The sequence below is a fragment of the Stegodyphus dumicola genome, chromosome 11 (genome assembly GCF_044657685.1).
Source record: "Stegodyphus dumicola isolate Sdum_Otavi_A_Nest chromosome 11, ASM4465768v1".
NCBI lineage: Eukaryota > Metazoa > Arthropoda > Arachnida > Araneae > Eresidae > Stegodyphus > Stegodyphus dumicola.
Window position 1 is genome coordinate 49595390 of NC_140778.1, and position 22402 is coordinate 49617791.

At 30.7% G+C, this 22402-nt stretch overlaps 1 protein-coding gene across 1 annotated transcript; it reads right to left on the bottom strand.

Annotated features, from left to right (window-relative positions):
• Positions 1-6038: 6038 nt before the first annotated feature.
• Positions 6039-11154, bottom strand: LOC146993955 (uncharacterized). Its single transcript, XM_085826666.1, has one exon. The coding sequence runs from the start codon at positions 10338-10340 to the stop codon at positions 9300-9302; it is 1041 nt and encodes a 346-aa protein (XP_085682792.1). The 5' UTR covers positions 10341-11154; the 3' UTR covers positions 6039-9299.
• Positions 11155-22402: the final 11248 nt, after the last annotated feature.

Here is a 22402-nt window from a genome sequence, read left to right on the forward strand (position 1 = left end):
TTACTATAGCAAATAATCACGTCAGGATAAATGTTATATAGAAATCTTGTTGGGTGTAAGGGATTATAAGAGTACTTTTAGATTATACTGAAAATATACGCACTTCTGCTAAAATCTGAAGTGAATCAGTATGAAGTGACTTTTCACTTTAAAAAGAATGCGATAAGTATACTGTTTAAAAGTATAATGACGGATATTAAGAAATTTGTAGAATTTTATGGTATTTAAATATGAATTTGTTAAGTCAAATAAATCTTTTTATATATATTTTTGCTTGAGATATGTAATTTAAACTTAAAATCACGATCATATACTTCTCATGGAATGTCAAAGTTCATTTTTATTAAAAAAAAGTGCATGAGCAATGAAAATAAATAGAATAATACTTTTTGATTATGTTTTTACCATGGTCTTAGCAGTTATGCCATCATGTGTTCTATTCAACAAGATTTATTTAGTGCAAACAATACTACGAAAAAATAATAAAAAATACCTTGCTTTACAATATTTATTTCCCTTAATTAACTTAAATATCGTTTTTCATTTTCTAATGCTTTCCTTTACGAAAAGAATTTAATGTTTACAATTATTTTCAGCATTCGTACGATTTCTGTGCATAAAATAAACATTTTCGTTAACAAAATACTTAATCGGAAAGTATGTACCCGGTATTTCCGGTGTATCTACCACATATAAAATGATCATTTTGCTTTAGTTTACATTTTTTCCATTACTAAAATCATGTAGCAGACGCGTCAGCCGATGCGTCTTGTCTCCCGGGTGACGTCACTACCAGCAACCAATGGCACGCTTTTTCCGTTCCTGGCCTAACCTTAGTATATTAATGAACCTTGGCCTCATACAAGGGAGGAAAACCCGTTTGGGTTAGTCTATTTCTTATAACGTCCATGGACGCAGCACAAGTACCGTGCACTTGCCTAGTTAGTCAGGTTAGAGGTATTGCCATCTATCGGCAAGCAAAGTAATTAATATCTAACAGTAGACAACACATTTTCATTTTCATCTCAGACTTATCTTGGGTTTACTCCAGAGATATAAAACAAGTGTTAAATGTCCCTGTGCTTACCCGCGGACATACATATTTCTTTAAAACTTGGATTTTAAATTTTTTCCTAATTTGGAGTACACTATTTTTAAAAATATTTTTCAGTGTCTATTTTCTAATTAAACATCTATTTTGCTTTTAAACTGCATTGTAGTATTTAATTATTAAACTATACAGTGTGAATTTTAGTCAAGACATTTTGTTACACTGAAAGTGATGTTAAAAGATGCTTAGTTTCATACTTGAATCCTAAATTTGAACAAGATTCCATTGTGTGTCAACTCCGTGAGCAATGAAAACACAAAAAATTTTCTCCTTGAAAAATATTTGTCAGCGATATCGGCAATAGGCTGGAATGTATTAAGAACCATATAGAAAATATTTAAAAATATGAAAATACTAAAAAAAGAAATTAAAAAAAAAAAATTGACATTTAAACGTACCCCATTTTCGGAAAATGACCCTAATATCTTATAAATGTTAATTCATTGAAACACATTTCCTTGTAAATAATAACCTCATTATTTACCTATTTTGTTTCAACTATATGTGTAGGTTGCCTTTATTGCCAGTAAGCATTTCTATTTAGTACAATCCTGTATGAATGAAAATGCTAAGAAACATAATTGAATCACATATATTATTGTGATTAACTCTATCTTGTCAAGTGTTATTTATATTTAGATTTACTAGCTAAATAATTTATATTTAGATTTAAATTCAATAATTTATAAGTAATATATATTTATAAGATGCAAACTTAAATACTTGTATGTATCTCTCTCTTTTTTTTTTTTTTTTTTTTTTTTTTTTATCTCGTTCTTTTAGCATGTTACATGCCAACATCCATAACTGCTATGTGGTATGGATTTAATATCTGTACCAGAAGGTAATATATTATCTAACCTTAGAAATACAACTTAACTCATTTTAGTGAAATGCACCTTCATTAAAATAATTTTCTCCTCTTCATTTGAGATGGCAATTTGAATCATTTTTAATCCATTAACTATAAATGGACATGAGAAATTTCATTTCCATTCACTATGAATGGAAATGAAAAAAGTATGTTGAGGACTGGAATCTTAATCAAATTTTTATTACAGCTGTAAAATAAAAGTGGAAAACTTTGACTTTGTATCATGTACACTATTTTTATCTCACAGACAAAAATACTTAATTAATTGCCAATTTAAATGTTCGCATATATCTTTGACATGTGTCACAAGATGAGTTTCGCTCATCAGGCGGCCCGGACTGTGTCATAAAAAATATCTCTGACAAATTCATTTATATTTAGAGATCCATTGACAATTCTGTACGTAAACTAAACGTATAAACGTATTCTGTACGTATCTGATAGGGAATTTGTTACAATCAATTACTGAATATAATCAGTATGACCAATACATTTTATAATTAATACTCAAACTATTTATAATTTTGTGATTAGCTTGCTACTTTAAATATAAAACACATTTTAATACAAGTATTTTTATCTGCATCAATATAATGTATATCCACTAACGTAGTTTATCTGGTAGACATTACCCCATAAAGGTAACTGTTTAAAAAACTGGTCTTTTGAGTATTACACTCGCTATCAATTAAGAACTAATAAACAATAATGAAATATGTAACAATGAGTTATTTCTAATTGTATGATTAGGTTTATCTCGCAAATAACATTAAATACTTAAATACTGTTGTAAAAGCTCATACCTAAATATAAATACTGTGTTTGCCTGAAGGAGATAACAGGTTCACATCTGTGTTAAACTACATATTTGCATATGAATTATCTGCATTGTATGTGTTTGTAGACACACCGATAAGCATTGAGTATTAACTCGCAGGAAAGCATTTGCGGTCTATCATACCCCACCACTACATAAAAGTGCAATATTCCTAACATGTGAAACTGAAATTCTGTACTGCATTCAATAGTTGAGTTTCTAGTTGTGGTTGACTTTCAGAACCGCTTTTCTTTTGCCTGTGTTTTTCAGAATATGATTTATCCATATTTTGTTGGAACTGGAAATGACACACTCCACGCACCTGTCCACGTAAATATTTTTCTGACTGAATATTTAGTTCAGAAATTTATTTCTAGAGTGTTACAATGAATATTTCTACTTGCAAGCAATTTTACAGTATTTGGCATTAAATTCTTTCAGATTTTTAATCGCGAAATGGCAAAAAAAATGACTCCCTATGACTGAAGATACAATGCCTGTGAGATTTATTAGAACTATTTGAAAGTGATGAAGATTGCATTTCGGAAATTGAAGATGAAAATAGGAATATTTTCTATACTGTTTGTGTTTCGAAAAAGATAAAATATTAATTCCTGATGTTCCTAAAAAAGGAAAATCTGTGCTTGTGCTTTCAACATTATATAACGATCATATTATACATGATACTATTGGAGAAAATAAAACATCAGGAATTATATATTTTTATAATATGACTAAAGGAGCAGTGGATATGGGGGATGAATTGTCAGCCAATTACTCAATTGCCAGAATAACAAGGAGGTGGAAAATGGTAATTTTCTTTCCTGCACTGAATGTTGCTGCAATAAATGCTTGAATTATATTACAATCAACTGCTAATCCACCAACCAGAAACAGAAGCAGATGTCTGTTTTTGAAGTACTTAGCATTACAATTAATGAAAAAAATGTTCTGAACAAAGATCACAGATTAATACTTTACCAAGAAACTACTAACGTACTGCATGCAAAACAAAAGCAGAAGTTTTCATGAATAATTCAAACGAATACATGAAATTTGAAACAACTAAGCGTGAAAGATGTAATAAATTTGCCCTCGAGCCAAGGACAGAAGAATGTGAATGCAATGTTTAATGTTTAATATGTGAAAACATTCTGTGACAAGAACACATGAATGTATTTCGTTCAAAGTGTAAAAAAATAAAATAAGCATTGTGAATTAGAGATGCAATAAAACTTAGCGGCATGATGTTTATTTTATTATTATCACCATGATGATATTTTATTATTATTTTATTATTATTTAATTTATATCTCATGATGTTTATTTTATTATTATCATAATTTTAACTCTCAGATTATTTTGGAAATTAATTTTTTGGAACTCAATTATTATTCAGATTTATACTGCGCGAGAACAAGAAAAACAGCTTTAAAACTAAATAAAACTATTTTTATCGTATTTTAAATATTGGGGTATGTGATACTCCACGCGCCCACTCTAGTAACTTTTTTTGGTGTGACTTCCACCAGGTTAAAGGCAATCATATTTCTGTAGGAAAGATTCTTGCATAATAAAACATATTATTTCCAGTAAATGATGTAAGATTATTACATTCTGATTAGTTATTAAATACAAAAGACACAATATTTAAAGAAATTTTGGTACTTCCAACCATTAACAAAACCATCTTGGTCCAATTTTTTTTTTTTTTTTTTTTTTTTTTTTTAATAGCTGAAAAATGTAAAAGTCACTTCTTGGCTGGATGCTGGTGGTTTTCATACATTTTTTTTGAGAGATTTTGAAACCTACAACTTTTGTCATAAGTTCATGAAAAACACATAAAAAAGCAACATACATCAGCAAATGGAATTATAAATTTTAATTATTAAATAAGGATGAGATTATACATTAAGAGAATGAAACATTTACATTCATCTCCAAATGCTTCTAAGAATTGTGTCTGCTATTCTTCTTCCCAAGCAACCAGTTTTGCATCAGAAAGACTTCATAGACACAGCATAGCGGAACACTGGGCATCTAACAAACTAATTTCCTCATTGTTCCCTTTAGAAAGTTTTTGACAAAAATTTGTACTTTTACACTTGTGCTTGATGTACAATGTATTAGAAATAAATGAATAAGTACATCTAAAGCTACTTGAGGAAAAGATAACTTTTACGAACTTGTAACAAGTGGTGTACTAGCAACACTCATTTTCCATACCGTACATTTCATATGCATATTAGTTAATAATCGATTTAAACCTTCCCCAAAAATCTTTTCAAATATCGAAAAGGTATTTAAAACATGCAATAGAAAACTTTCGATATACAAATTTTAGAATACTTATATTTAAATATCTCCTTAAATTCAATACATTTTTTTCTTTAGCTTCTAGGGCTGTAAATAATGGTAAAAGACATTTTTAGCAAAAATTAAAAAGAGATTTATTAAATAAAGCAAACAGCAATGATACTTCAAACAAACCACTTGAAATAAAATTAAAATAATCCGACAAAATTATATTCTGATACAACCATAATTTTGGAGATTAGAATTCTTATTTCTGTTAGATTTCTGTATCATTATATTATTACTGAGGCTTATTTTCTTATTTTGTATTAATGCAAAATTTAAATATAGTTCTCTTTGTGAACATCAAATGACTATAATTTTTACACAGAATATCTCTTGAGTTAAAAATAGAGACAGTAAATTACAAAATTTTTTAGATTCTTTCCTATTCTTAAGTTGAATTATAAACGAAATATTTCTCCATGCTCCCTCAGTGAATTCTAAAATACATTTAGGCTCCCGTTTCTTGTAATGTTGATCTCTGCAAATACTTTCAAAACAAAGCAGGAAATATAAGATGAATATCAGACTCTACTTTGGTATATGCACATAGTTTTAATGCATACAGAAAAAATTCGTGTGTCCTTGAAAATTTAAAATTATGTTTCCTTCTGGCAATTTAAAACTAAAATGTTCCTCAAAGACATATTTAGTAGATAATTGTTCCTTACACTTATGGAAAAGATATTTTCTGAATGCTTTTTACATATTTATGCACATGGGATTTCTACAGCACTGACATATGCAAAAAGTGATTGAAGTAATATTGAAGTTGAAACAGACGTTTTTATGCCTAATCACACAAACAAGGTCATTCCTACACCATTGACTGCCCACATACTTTAAGACTGCCGCCCCCAAATTTTAAGAAAAAAAGCTGAAACATTAATAAAATTTTTATTTCATACTCACTAAGTACTTACATATGAAAAAAACATATAAAAAGTATTTACATATGAAAAATAGTTACAATGAATTAAAAATCCGGCTGCCCCTGATTTTCCCTGCCCGCATACTTTTACGTGCCACACGTCCTGCTAGGTACAGCCCTTGCACAGAAATATATTTCAATTTTGTGTTAACATTAAAAAAGAAGCGAACTATAATAAAATGCACTTGCAAGCTACAGCATGCATATGGTGATGAAATAGTTAAGCATTCTCCAGCATTTCGGAGCAATAAGAATTGGAAGGTGGTAACATGAAAGTTAGCATACTCCACAGGAATCAGATGTCGAGGCTGAATACCTAATAACAGACAATATACAGGGACATATAAGTAAAACGTATCTGAAACATTTGATTGGACCCATGAGGAAGAAAAAAGTATATATGTTTGTGTATGTATATGTATGTATGTATATATGAAAGCAATAACCTTAGCACAATTCTTTGATTTTTTACAGATGAAATGTTAAATTTACTTATCGGGTGCAAATTGGTAGTTTTCAAGCCTTTATTTATTCAGTATTTTAAAAATTCTGAAACTGTTGGTATTTATTATAAATTGGTAAAAATTATCAATACATCAAAAGAAAATATACTCGAGTAGAAATTTGAATTACAAAATAAGAAATTTGTGATGAATTAAAAATAAAACACATTCTTTTTCAAATCTCTGTTATAATTTTACACTTTAATCCTCCCAAATACAGTGCTATCTGTTTTTCCCAAGAGAATGGAGTTCATTCAGCACTCTGCTAATCAGAAAAAGCATTCCCTCATTGTTACATTTACAAGATTTTCATCAAATTCTGTGTTCTTGCAGAATTGTAGAAAAACTGCTTGCACTTTCTGTAATGCCATATTTTAAAACTAAGGCAAAAAATAAATAAATAAATAAATAAATAATAAAATAAATAAATAAATAAAATAATAAATATCATGATATGTTTATAAAAACAGTTGGACTTTGGAACACAACAAAAAAGAATGCACATAAAATGGCAGAAGTGCTTGATTGAAAGATTATTATAAGCATGATTGCTGGAAGAATGGTTATGCACAATGTTGCCAGAGTTTGGCATATACTGAAAATATGGCTACTTGTATAAGTATGTAAGTAGGCTGCATCAACACTTAAATATTACATAAAGAAACCTTACTTCCTCATGAAATTTTGATTTCTTTCAAAGACACTAGAAGGTACATAGTGGTATCAAGTAAACAGTTCACAAATAATTTTTTAAACATTCGATACTGAACACATAATCTTGCAGAAATCTAAGTTCTAATCATTCTGAACATTATAAATGCTAATGATAAAGAGAAAAATACTTAAGTCCTACAGCACTATAGATACCACAAAAATATAAATTTTATATTCTGTACTTTTTAGAAAACGCATTGAGAAAATGTATTCTATTCAGTGCAAAATGTGAATGAAATTTCCATTCAAATGAAAATATTCAAGATTGCAAGGTTTCAAACAATTCATGACTTTACCTGAAAGGACGGAATGCGATATCAATAAAATTATCTTATTCAAAACAGTATAATCAGTGTCTAACTTTTCATTGTTTGTATATGATGTCTTCAGCTTTCATTACTCGTTGATGTATGAAAATGTTGCTTTAAATCAGCAGTTTAAAATGACTTGTGAAATGACTTATCTCACAACCATCAAGTTTCTTTCTCTCGGATACAACTGATTTCTTAAAAATTGAAATGAAACAACAAGTTAAACACACCATATACAAAAACATTTCTCCATAGCACGGACAGGTATTTATTGCACACATAAACAAAGGTTCTTATTAATCTAACTTTTCCACAAAAAACATTAGCCTGCTTATTATGTGCTGACATAAGACTTCCAATTTTTCTATAACACAAGTGATCTGTTACACATCTACCTTATAGAGTTTCTCTCTGGTGTAAATATAGTAGATGCTTTTTTAAACTAGATTTTTCAGTAAATGTTACATACATCACACACATAAGGTTTCTCTCCAGTGTGAAGAAGCATATGATTGATTAAAGTATACTTACAAGGAAATGACTTGCTACATACCTCACAAACATGAGGTTTCTCTCCTGTGTGAAGAAGCATATGCCTGTTTAAATGATCTTTCCGAGAAAATGACTTGTTACATACATCACATGAGGTTTCTCTCATGTATAATAAGTATATGGTTCTTTAAATCAGATTTTTGAATAAATGATTTTGCACATACCTCACACACATAAGGTTTCTTTCCTGTGTGAACAAGTATATGTCTGTCTAAATGACATTTTTGAGCATACGACTTTTTACATACCTCACACACATGAGGTTTATCTCCTGTGTGAAGAAGCATATGCCTGCTTAAATGATCTTTCCGAGTATACTGAAAATATGGCTACTTGTATTAAGGAGGCTGCATCAATCAATAAATACCACAAAAAGAAACCTTACTTCCTCATGAAATTTGATTTGTTTCAAAAATACTAAAAGCTACATAGTGGCATCAAGTAAACAGTTCACGAATAATTTTTTAAACATTCGATACTGAACACGTAATCTTCAAAAATCTAAGCATTCTGAACATTAAAAATGCTAATGATAAGGAGTAAAATACTTAAGTCCTACAGCACTATAGATATCACAAAAATATGAAATTTATATTCTGTACTTTTTAGAAAATGTATTGAAAAAATGTATTCTATTCAGTGCAAAATGTGAATGAAATTTCCATTGAAATGAAAATATTCAAGATTCAAGATTTCAAACAATTCATGACTTCACCTGAAAGGGAGGAATGCAACATCAATAAAATTATTTTTTCAAAACAGTATAATCAGTGTCTAACTTTTCATTGTTCGTATATGATGTTTTAAGCTTTCATTAATCATTGATGTAAGAAAATGTTGCTTTAAACCAGAATCAGTGTAAAATGACTTGTGAAATCACTTATCTCACAACCATCAAGTTTTTCTCTTGTGGAAACAACTGATTTCTTAAAAATTGAAATGAAACAACAAGTTAACACACCATATACAAAGACATTTCTTTATAGCCCGGACACATCTTTATTGCACACATGAACATAGGTTATTATTAATCTAACTTTTTCACAAAAAACATTAGCCTTCTTATTATTTGTTGACATGGAGATTTCCAATTTTTCTATAACCCAAGTCATTTGTTACACATTTACCTTATGGAGTTTCCCTCTGGTGTGAATATAGTAGATGCTTTTTTAAACTAGATTTTTGAGTAAATGACTTATTACATACATCACACACATAAGGTTTCTCTCCTGTGTGAAGAAGCATATGGTTGATTAAAGTATAGTTACGAGGAAATGACTTGTTACATACATCACAAACATGAGGTTTCTCTCCTGTGTGAAGAACCATATGCCTGTTTAAATGATCTTTCCGAGTAAATGACCTGTTACATATCTCACACACATGAGGTTTCTCTCCTGTATGATAAAGTATATGCTTCTTTAAATTAGATTTTTGAATAAATGATTTTACACATACCTCACACACATAAGGTTTCTTTACCATGTGAACAAGTATATGTCTGTCTAACTCACACTTTTGAGCAAATGACTGGTTACATACCTCACCCACATGAGGTTTATCTCCTGTGTGAAGAAGCATATGCCTGTTTAAATAATCTTTCCGAGTAAATGACTTGTTACATACGCAACACACATGAGGTTTCTCTCCTGTGTGATAAAGTAGATGCTTCTTTAAAGCAGATTTTTGAGTAAATGACTTTACACATACCTCACACGTGTAAGGTTTCTTTCCCGTGTGAATAAGTGTATGTTTCTTTAAATCACATTTTTGAGCAAATGACTTGTTACATAACTCACATAGATGAGGTCTTTTTCCTGTGTGAAAAAACATATGCCTGTTTAAATTATTTTTAAAAGTAAATGTCTTGTTGCATACCTCACAAACATGAGGTCTATCTCCTGTGTGAAGAAGCATATGCTCGTTTAAACGAGCTTTCACAGTAAATGACTTGTTACATACCTTACACACATGAGGTCTATCTCCTGTGTGAAGAAGCATATGCTCGTTTAAATGAGCTTTCCGAGTAAATGACTTGTTACATACCTCACACACATAAGGTCTCTCTCCTGTGTGAAGTAGCATATGCTTGTTTAAATTACATTTTTTAACAAATGACTTGTTACATACCTCACACACATGAGGTCTCTGTCCTGTGTGCAGAAGCATCTGCTTGTTTAAGTTACCTTTTAGAGTAAGTGACTTATTACATACTATACACACATAAGATTTCTTTCCTGCATGTAAGTCGCCAAATTCCTTGTGCACTGGATATTAAGATCAAAGAATTTGTAAGGGTCAGCTAGGATTAAATCAACATATTCACGTTTAATGTGCTCTTTTGGCCAAGTGAGTGTATGCAGATGTTTGTCTAAAAAACTATACTATCTAAATGACTTCTTGCATACCTGACACACAAGGTTTGTTTCCCGTGTCAATAACTATATATAATTGCTTAAATAATTCTTTAGTGTAAATGACTTGTTATACACGGCATACACAAGATAAATACACAGAATATTTGTCAAGCATATGGACTTTGAAACTGGAGTTGTCGGCAAATGATTTATTACATATCTCACATCCTGCAATAAGAAACAAATGCAGATTTATTTCATGCTTCTGTCAAAATGAGGTTTGTTCGGTAATTCGCGTTGTTTTAAGAAGTTTTATTCTCCGCAATACATTTTCCAATATACCTTGTACTCAAATATACTGGAAAACTTGAGAGGGTCACTTTCGAAATATAATCCAGGATTGAAATCTTATTCATGGTATTTTGCGAGATGTTACAATTTCAGGATAAAACCTGAGAAGCACAACCGCAAAAGATTCGTTAAATTTAAACATCAATGGCGATAAAAGTTCGAAGCTGGTAACCCGGCGAATTCATTTGTCAGAGGTAGCAACCTTTCTCGTCTAATCGGACTAGGCTCCGCTTTGCTGCTGGCTAGGGGTGCGTCACTACCATATATCTATGGTCACTACCGAGACAGACAGACAGACAAAGTAGACAGATGTCTTGTTTTGCACCCACTAAGTCTTTGTGCCCCGATGAGCGAAAAATCAAGCATAGGTGCGAAGGAAAGGTATATAGAAAGGGGGGCAATTTCGTATTTGAGGAGAGTAAAAAGGAACTTCGTACATTTTTTACGAGTTCAAAAGGCCAGAAAGAAAAGATGGGACAAAATAAAATTTAAAATAAATGGCCCAAAAATAATAGAGGGAAAAAAAAAAAAAAAAAAAAAAAAAAAAAAAAGGGCCTAAAGAAAGAAAAGGAAAAGAATTAGAAAATATCCTAAAATACGATTGTGTCCATGAGTGTAGTTAAGGAGTTCATCTGCAAAAATTAGTGTCTTTAAGAAGCAAAATTTAGCTAAGTTTAATAAATAAAAAATAATAAATGAATGAATTCCTACATTGTAATGTGTATGCCTTTATCTTGAGACCTCACTAGAAAATACATATATCATCACAGAGATGTACATAATATTTTAACTAAAGTAACATGTACCTGAAAAAAAAAAAAAGGTCGGGGATCTTAGTTACAAAAATCACAATCTATACTCATCGATGGTCAAGAGATCCCCATTTTTTCCAAGAAATTCCTAAGCACGAAGAGGGGGCTCTCCGAAGGGTGTGAATTGCTGATAAGAAGGGACTACTGATAAGGAATGTGGCGTCTCTACGGAAAAGTTACGAAGAAAAGAACCACATGACTTGCTACTATTACTAACTATTGTATAATGCTAGAATCTTATGAAAAATAATAAATAAAGAAATTTAATTGCACTCTAGTGATAGAGAAACATATATTGTATAGAGAACAGAATGTTACTTATCTGAATATTCCGTGTCAGGGCCTCTTTTGGATTTCTCATGTTGATAATAAACAGCTAACAAAACATCTGAAGTTTCGAAGAAGCAAAGTTTCCTTTTTCAATTTGATGAATGAGACATTGCATAGGAAGGGTGCATTAAACTTTTTTAGAGAGTTGAAAATATTTACTGAAACAGTTATTTAAAAAATTTCGGAGCTATGTTTAGACACTGCCTCCAGCTTTCGTGATCGCAGCGCCCCACCGGTGCGTCACTACCGGGTTGTGAAAAAAAACGGCGGGAGGGAGGCAGGTTGAAAATAACACGGCGTTTTAGAATAGAATGGCTGTGTTCTTACGTAATTTTTAAAAGACTTTAAACACGCAGCACCAAAGGGCTCCTAAAATATTATGATTAACGTGGGCCGTAATAATATACGTTTTAAATAATTAAGTTTTTATTTTTACCTAAAATAATAAGAATTAAATAGTTTTCATGCTCAAAAATTCGATATATTTTTAATGCATTTTAACAACTACTTTTCAGAAGATGCTAGGTGTTTATACAGAATACATGATTAGAATGAAATAAAAATTATTGGTTCTCTGAGATGACAAAATACTTTTATATATTCCCAGGGTCATCAAAGTTAGTAAACCACTGCTTTGAGTAATTAATAAAAGTTTGAATGAATCTTCAAAGATACCAAGATGTATAATGTTTATTCTAGTTTTATTTACAATGCTACTTTAAAGGATTTGAATATTATTGAAGATACTTGGCATTGTCAAATTTATTACGATAAAGACAGTTGTTGCAAAATAAAATATTTTAAGCTATCAACAAGTAAATTCTAAAAACAACTTTGAAAAATTGCTTCTGTAAAATGAATGTTTTAAATGTATTATTTAGTAATGAATCCATTAATTGATAGTATTTGTTTATAAAGCATAATTTTAAGTTTGAATATTTTGGCAACGTTGATAAAATATTGTAAAAGGAATGAGTTAAAAATGTATCTGGAAGAGAGAGTTTTTTATTATTATGGTTTGGTAGAATGCGGTAAGATTTCTTATGTCTGATTTTCTTTAATAAAGTTTTCTATTTGTATATTGCCATAATGTATTTTTGTTAGAAGTGGATGATTCTTTTGAGAATGTTATATATATGCCAATCTTAAATAACCAACATTTGGTAGCAGAGCGTGGTTGCACCTTCTGTTAATAAACTTTCAGATAGAACATTGATGTTGTTTAGGCTTAACAAAATAGCCGATTTCTCTAAGAGATAAATTAGACTTGTATTATAATTAGTGAATATAAATTAGAAAATATGGCATATAATATGATAAATTTGAGTCATATAGAAAAATTAAGTGACGATAATTATCTTATTTGGGCCAACAGAGTTGAAAGTGAATTAAGAAGTTTAAAGATATGGAGAAGTGTGATAGAAGCTGATGAACCACCAAAACCATATAAAAAGGATGATGTTAATTTCGAAAATGAAATAAAAACTTGGGAAATATGGGATGATAATAACGCGATAGCAAGAAATGTAATGAATAAAACTATGACAGCTCCCCAAGCGTTAAAATATGCGAATGAAAAGAACGCGAAGAAGTTATGGGAGAAAATCAAAAATGAAATGGCGGCAAGAACAGAAGATATTCAAATCAAATGCAGAATAGAATTAGCTCAACTGAAAATGAGTCAAAATGAATCAGTAAATGATTATATGAATAGAGCTGTTATTCTGAAAAGTAAAAGTATTCAAGTTGGAGATGAAATAAGAGATAAAGAATTAATTTATTTCATACTAGAAGGACTTTGAAAGGAATTTGAATTTGATGTTAAAATTATTAAAAGCAATAAAGAGAAAGATCTAGCTTCAATTAGACAAGCTTTAAAAGATACAGAAGGAAAAAATAAACAAAGAGGAAAAGAAATAGAAGTAAGTTCTAAGGCAAAAGAAAACTGGATAAAATCGAAATGTGAAAGAAGATGCTTTAATTGTGGAAAATTAGGACATTTAATAAAAGAATGTCGAAATAATAATAATAGTATAAAGTGTTTTTGTTGTGGAAAATTCGGCCACAAATCAACTGAATGTAAAATGAAAACTAAACAAGAACACCGACAACAGAGAAATGTAACAAATAAAACTTATAGAATGTCAAGCAAGGAAAGAGAATATGAATCAGCTACATGCTTATTTGAAGTACCTAAGAAAATAGAAAGCTCATATCTTAATCAAGATAGAAATGATGGAAAGAATAAAATAAGTAAACAAGAGAATAGAAAAATTAAATGGATTATTGATTCAGGAGCCACATCTCACATGGCAACTAATAAAGAAATATTTACTAATTTTAAAGATGAAGAACGACAAATAATGACGGCTGAAAAAGGGGCCATGATCAAATCAGTTGGTATTGGTAACATTAAAATGCAAACTGATAGAAATAAGAACATCTTGAGAGTAGAAAATGTTCTGCAAGTACCGAATTTAAGTGAAAATCTGCTGTCAGTATCAAAAATTGTAGATCATGATTTAAAAGTAATTTTTACCAAAAATAAAGCAGAAGTGATCAATAAACAGGGAAACATTCTATATATAGCGAACAGAAATGGAAATAAATTTGAAGTTGAAGGAAATATTGTTGAAGAAGCTAAAATTAGTTATGTTAATGATGTACTATGGCATCAGAGACTAGGTCATATAAATTATCAAAGGCTCATAGAAATGAAAAAACACTCATCGGTCATTGGATTAGAAAATGTAAAAATTTCTGAAAACAATTGTGAACCTTGTACATTAGGTAAAATAACACGAACATCTTATAAAAACGTGAAATTTAAGCAATCTGAAGATATTTTAGAATTATGGCACATAGATTTAGTTGGACCAATTGAGAAATCAATAGATGGAAGTTGTTATTTTTTAACAGTGGTAGATGATTACAGTAATTTCATATTTGAGATAACAATTGAGAAGAAGAGTGAAACTTCAGAAGCTCTAATCAAACTTATCATTCAAGAAGAAAGACAAACAGGAAAGAAACTAAAAAGAATTCGTAGTAATAATGGTAGTGAGTTTTTAGCTAAAAATATAAAAGAATTTTTTGAAAAAATTGGAATTAAACATGAACTTACAACCCCTTATACTCCGGAAAGTAATGGAAAAGCTGAACGTTTTAATCGCACTATAATTGAATCTGCTAGAACTATGTTAATTGATGCAGAATTACCGATAAAATTTTGGTCTGAAAACGTTAAAGTAGCTGTACATGTGAATAACAGGAGTCACAAAAATGATAAAAGGTTTACACCATATGAACTATATAAATGACGCAAGCCTAATATTACTTATCTTAAAAGATTTGGATGTGAAGCATATGTTCATATAAGACGAGAAAAACGTAGAAAGATGGATCTAAGAGCTAAAAAAGGAATTATGATAGACTATAGCATGAAGAGAAAAGCATACAAAATTTATATCCCTGAACTAAATAAAATTCAAGAAGTGAGAGACGTAAAATTTGATGAACAGAAACTTGGATCACCTTTACTAAAAGAAAATTATTTAAATTTCGATAAAAATCAAATATTAGAAGAACTTATTATTTTTTATAAGGAACAAACTAATGGAAATGAGAATAATTCAGAAATAACTAACAGATACTATAGAGAAGATAATACAACAGATGAAGAAGCTGAGAAAATTTTGCCATCCAATAGTGATGATGAACACGATGATAACAATTCATTGGAAAAGCCAACCGAGTATCCGCAAATAAATGAAGAACCTGGAAATGATAATCATGGAAATTCTGTACAGAAAAGACCAGCGCGAATTACGAAGCCCCCAGAAAAATTAAAAGATTATGTAGTATACAATACAAATGAAGGATTACCTAAGACGTATGATGAAGCTATAGAATCTGCTGAAAGTGAATTCTGGCTACAAGCAGTGACAGAAGAATTGAGTTCAATGAAGGCTAATGAAGTCTGGGAATTAGTTGAAAGACCCATCGATAAGAAAGTTATTAAAAACTGCTGGATATTCTCAAAAAGGGATGAAAAGGGTAATTTAGAAACAATTTACAAAGCAAGACTAGTAGCGACCGGATTTAATCAAAGAAAAGGAATTGATTATGAAGATGGATTTAGACCAGTAATGAGACTTGCAACCTTTAGAACATTACTATCGATTGCAGTTTACAAAAACTACAAAATATGATTTTTCGATGTAAAAACTGCATATTTAAATGGATACTTGGATAAACCAATTTACATGGAACAACCACCTGGCTTTATATGAGATCCGAACAAAGTATATCTTGTAAACAAAAGTATATATGGATTACCACAATCAGGAAAATGCTGGTATGATGAATTATGTAAAGTTCTTAAAGAAAAGAATTTAACTAGACTAAAGTCAGATCCGTGTGTTTATATTTATAAAGATAAGATCAAATATTTTATCATAGCAGTATATGTGGATGACTTAATAATGATGGAAATTCAAATTCTGAGATAAATGACATAATCTCTCAACTATCTAAATCGTTCGCATTACAAGAAGTCACTCAAACACAAAAATTTTTAGGAATAGACATCCGGCAAGAATCTGGAGAACTTATACTCAGTCAAGAAAACTATATAACTAAAATCTTAAAAAACTTTGAAATGGATGAATGTAAACCTATCAAGACTCCAGGAATATTGGGTGAAAATCTTGATGACATAGCATCTTCACCACCTGTGTCGAAGACAAAATATCAAGAATCATTAGGTTCATTGATGTACTTAGCAACAGGCACAAGGCCAGACTTAGCTTTTGCAGTAAGTAATTTGTCAAGATATAATCAAGATCCCAGAGAGAAACACTGGAAAGCTGTAAAGAGGATATTTAGATATATTAAAGGGGCACAAAATACTTGTTTAGTGTATACTTCAGACAATGGGAAATTAAATGCTACATCAGATGCAAGTTGGTGTACCAGTGAAGATGGAAAATCATTTGGAGGTTATTTCATTAAATTAGGCAAAAATTTCATAAATTGGAAGTGCAACAAACAAAGAATAGTTGCTCTATCTACAATGGAAGCTGAACTTTTAGCATTTTGCGAATGTGCATGTGAAGTTAAATGGTACATCTTTTTACTTGAAGAATTGGGTCAAGATGATCTAAATGACAAACCAATAGGAATTAAAACAGACTGTCAAGCATTATTAGATTGGATTAAAAAACCAAAACAAAGCAGTTCAAGGCACATTAATAGAAAATATTTCTTTGTTAAGGATGAATATGAAATGAATCAAATCATTCCTCAGTTTGTGTGTTCACAAAATCAAGAAGCGGATATTTTAACAAAGTATCTACCTAGGGTGAAATTAAAAGATGAACTATTAAAGTATGGACATGACTGACTGATTAAAATTATATCTTTAAATACAAATAAGGGGGGAATTGATAGTATTTGTTTATAAAGCATAATTTTAAGTTTTAATATTTTGGCAACATTGATAAAAAATTGTAAAAATAATGAGTTAAAAATGTATCTGGAAGAGAGAGTTTTTTATTATTATGGTTTGGTAGAATGTGATAAGATTTTTTATGTCTGATTTTCTTTAATAAAGTTTTCTTTTTGTATATTGCCATAATGTATTTTTGTTAGAAGTGGATGATTCTTTTGAGAATGTTATATATATGCCAATCTTAAATAACCAACATTAATCTATTAAATGTACAGTAGCACTAATTATTAAACATAATTTTGAGAATATCGACAAGCAAAGCACTTAATGAAAAAGACACTTTTTACTAAAAATATTAGTATTCTGTATGTATGACAGAGAATATATGTAATGAATACCATGGCCAAATACCTATATAAAGAAAAAGAAACAAAAAAAGTATTCTCTACCTCGACACTTGAAAAAGTAATCCTGCTTTGCAACACATAGTTAATTTCTGATTACATGATATTGCAAGCATTTTCTTCAGATTTTTCTTACAACTGGTTAAGACCATTGAATACTGGTAGTTTGATCTGGTTTCATATCAAGGTTAAAGGGCTGGCTGCATGGTTGATTTTTCTAGTTTTCCTCATATGTAATGCAAATACAAGCCAGTTTCCCTTAGAAAGTTGTTTAAAAAGGCATCTTTCTTCAGGTCTATAGCCGGTATTCTTTGCCATATTCGAATAACCTAAACTTTCCTTCAGATTCTACATTGACATACTACATCTTCAGCTACTACATCTGTTGTAAGGAGGACAATGATCATTCCGCGTCTATCCGTGTAGCAGGAATGTATTTAAAAAACATGTCAGAATCATGGGATTCATTACAAAATCGACCATGTTTCAATCTTGAAAACTTTATAAATTTTCCCGATTTTTCTTACATCATTGGCTTCACTAACATGATATTCATAATTTTGTTCAAGTTCACAATCAGTTGAGTAATACAATTGCTGAATACTGGTAGTTCGACCCAAGTTCGAATCTTCAGTATTCAGTATCTTGGGCCATCACACTGTCATGCCCCCTAAAGTTATTACTGCTTGGCATAATAACAATCTCACTTGACCATGTTACCCACTTTGTCAAAACTAATATATCAGATGCAGTTTCTCCAATGACTCTGACTATAACAGAGATTGAAAAATATCTTTCTTAGAATACAAATAGGTTTGTCAACGTCTGGCAACAATTCATGAACTTTTCACACAAAGCATTTACGACTGTTTTCAGCTACAACATTTTGAGAAGTGTTTCATCTGCCTTTTTCCTACGTATGGCTGCATTATTCAGAAGAAAATGATGTTGTCATGTTTAATTTCATCAGGGTTTTTCCCACATCTGTTATAAGGAGAAATAATTTTAATGATATCATGGAACTGGAATTATCCTAGGGTACATATTAATTTGTCAACAGCATTGGTTATTTCATAAATGGAAATGAGAATATTGCTTTTTCCATTCTCACTTTGGATATTCTAAATTGCACTAATGTACTATATAGCATTGAATTAGGTCCATTTTAAGATAAATTTGCAGAACATAATTTCTTATAAGTTTCCAAACATCTTTTAAGAGGTGGACTTTCTTACAAGATTCAGATAATGAAGATATTGTAATATTTTATTTTTTAACAAATAAATATATATTTAGTGTTGAAGGGGCAATGCCATATTTATATGATGTAACCATTGCTCAACAACATACGAAATTGTTTAAAATGAGAATTCTGAAGTTTTACCACCTAGTAATTGTATGAAGTTTTGCCACTAAAGAATTTCATTCAAATTATCTATCTTCTTAAACTAAAAATAAATTTTTTTTATTAAGAAGATCATCTGTTATTTTGTCAATTACTGAAAAATACTTTACAATATATTTAGTGATCATCAGTCTGAATCAGAAAAAGAGTGCGACTCTACAGAAGACATTCCTTGTGATCAATTAAATATTATGACTACTTTGTATGAAAAGATAAAACAACAAAATGGAAGAAAGCACACCTTCGAATTCAAAGATTCCCATAATATCATAAAAAAACTGCCTGGGAACACACATATATCTAAAGATGTGGCTTCACCCATCGATGCATGGAAGCTAATATTGATGACACAATAGCTTTATTATTTATGTAAAACATATTTCGGGAAATTTTAAAAGAGACGCAAAACCTATGGAGAAAGAAGAGTTTCTTGCTTTTTTAGGACTCATACATAGCTGGATTGCACAAATCCTCCTGTGTAAATGCTAGAGAATTATGGGCGACTGATGGAACAAGATTGGATATTTTTCCTAAAACATATGAACTATATTCTTCGCGCCTTACTATTCGATAATATCAGAACACGGGATGACAGAAGAAAGAGTGATAAATTAGTTCCAATAAGAGATTTGTTTGAAAATTTTGTCGAGAATTATCAGAAATTATATCATGTAGAGGAATACATGACTTTGGAAGAAAAGCTAGAACATTTTCGAGGACGATGCTCCTTTTGGTAGTATATGCCTAAGAAACCTGCAAGATATGGTATAAAGATATTTGCTGTGGTTGATTTTAGAACCTTCTATACTTTGAACATGAAAACTTACTCAGGTCAGCCGCCAGATGGGTCATACAAGAAAGTCAACAGTTCTTGTGAAAAAGCAAAATGCGTCCTAGCTCCATTATACAATTCTGGAAGAAACATTTTTCAGAATTGTCATGTTTTGTTTGACACAGACAGTTGGTATACAAGTTATTGGTATGCCAGTTGGTATACCAGTAATTGGCGAATTTCTTACAAAAAAATAAAATTTCTATCCTTGGAACAATATGCAAGGATAAGAAGACTATCCCACCTGAATTTGTGTTGAATAAGAATAGAGATCAGCATTCAACTCTCTTGGGGTTTCAAAAGGATAAAATGCAACTTTCTTATATGGCTGAAAAGAACAAATGTGTTAACCTTTTGTCAACTATGCACAATGACGACCATATTGATGAAAGCACGAGACATTTGAAGAAATCTGAAGTAATTACATTTTATAACATGACAAAAGGAGCAGTTGATATAATCGACGAAATGGGTGGCACTTATTCTGTGGCCAGAATATCGAAGTGATGGGCATATTTTTTTCGCTATTAAATATTGACGGAAGAAATTCAAGGATCTTGCTTTTACCTACAAGAGAAGTTCAGGAATAGGAGGCACTTCTGATTTGGCCTTTGCACTTTTAGATCCTCATTTGAAATCATCACAGAAACAGTAGGAATACAACGAAGATTCTCTTGAAGATTCGCAAACAAAGAAAAGAAAATTATGCTACCGGAGATGTTACATATGCTCAAGAAAAAAAGACAGAAAACCAAAAACTATGTGTGAAGTGTAAAAATATATATGTCAAGAACACTGTGACACAGAAGCTCCATGTATAAACTACAAAATATCTTATTCTTCTTGATCCTAATTGATTTGAAAATTAATCATATAACTCATTGTCCATGTAATAATTCTGCATAATTTGGATTATAATTGCATTCAAAAATAAAAAAACACAAATTTCTCATAGATATCAATGATTCCTAGTCATCTGAAGAAAATGTAAGTACTTTTATTTTTTATTAATTTTAAAATTAACATTATTTTAAAGTTATTTTATATAATAAATGTTGCAATTAATACAGAATGTATTGTTTTACTGAATTGCAATAATATGTTTCATTTGCATGTAATTTAATTGCGACGAGCGTTCTCATGTTAAATAATACAGCGTGCGTACTCCCCGGTTAACTATACGCCGCACTTTCGCATTATCAACCTATTTATTTTACTTCTACATGCTAAATATCTTAGAACTTGACTTGTACACCGCTAAAATCATGGCTTCCATATGATAAATATCTTGCTACTTGACTATACACCGCTAAAATCACGGCCAATTAGCCGTAGTAGCGTCTCGCCTTAGCTTTGAACTTGCTTCACGCATGCGCAATGACAAGCTTCGGTGGCGTTATTGGCTGCTGTCCGTTATACAAGATTGGCGATGCATCATCAGATTGGCAACTAAAGACATTTTTTTTCCACTAAATATTGTCACATTGCAGAAGTTAAGCCTGAATAAGAAGTTTGAAGTTAGTTACGGTGTTACTGATTTTTTATATTTAGCGTCATTTGTATGGAAGGTAATTTTGTATGTTTAGAGTGTTCGAAGACGTATTCATTCCGATGAAATCTACGGGCGTTACATCTACAAAAGCAGAATTGCTGAAGCATTTTGAAAACGTCCATGATAGATGTCTTGTAACTGAAGATTTGCAGTTCCCTTCTTTTTAAGAATTTACTGTATGTAAAAAGGGCATTGAAACCGAGACAAAATGCAGTTTTATAATGGAATGTGGTGCCCAAAAAAGAAATTCAGATACTCACCCTTTAAAACTACAGGGGTAAAAAAAAAAAAAAAAAAAAAAAAAAAAAAAAAAAAAAAAAAGATTTTGTCCAGCAAGTATTACAGTTATTGAAACTGATGGAAAATGCTGTGTGTTCAGTACTGAACGACTCATGTTGGACATAAAAATGAAATTGGACATACGTTTCTTTCAAAGGAAGCTAGAATGTATTTAGCTTCCAAGATTGCTGCTGGTATTCCTTTCGAAAGGATTTTAGGCGAAATTCGTGATTCTATTGCAGGAGATCAGACACGTATGCGTATAATCACTCGCCATGATCTACATAATATTGAATTCCAATTCAATCTGTCATCTGTAAGACACACAGATGACACAGTAACTGTGGACGCATGGTGTTGCAACTCTCAGGGCTACAACGTGCAGGCTACAATGCGATCCATACGCGCTCAGGGCTACAACGTGCAGGCTACAATGCGATCCATACGCGTTCAGGGC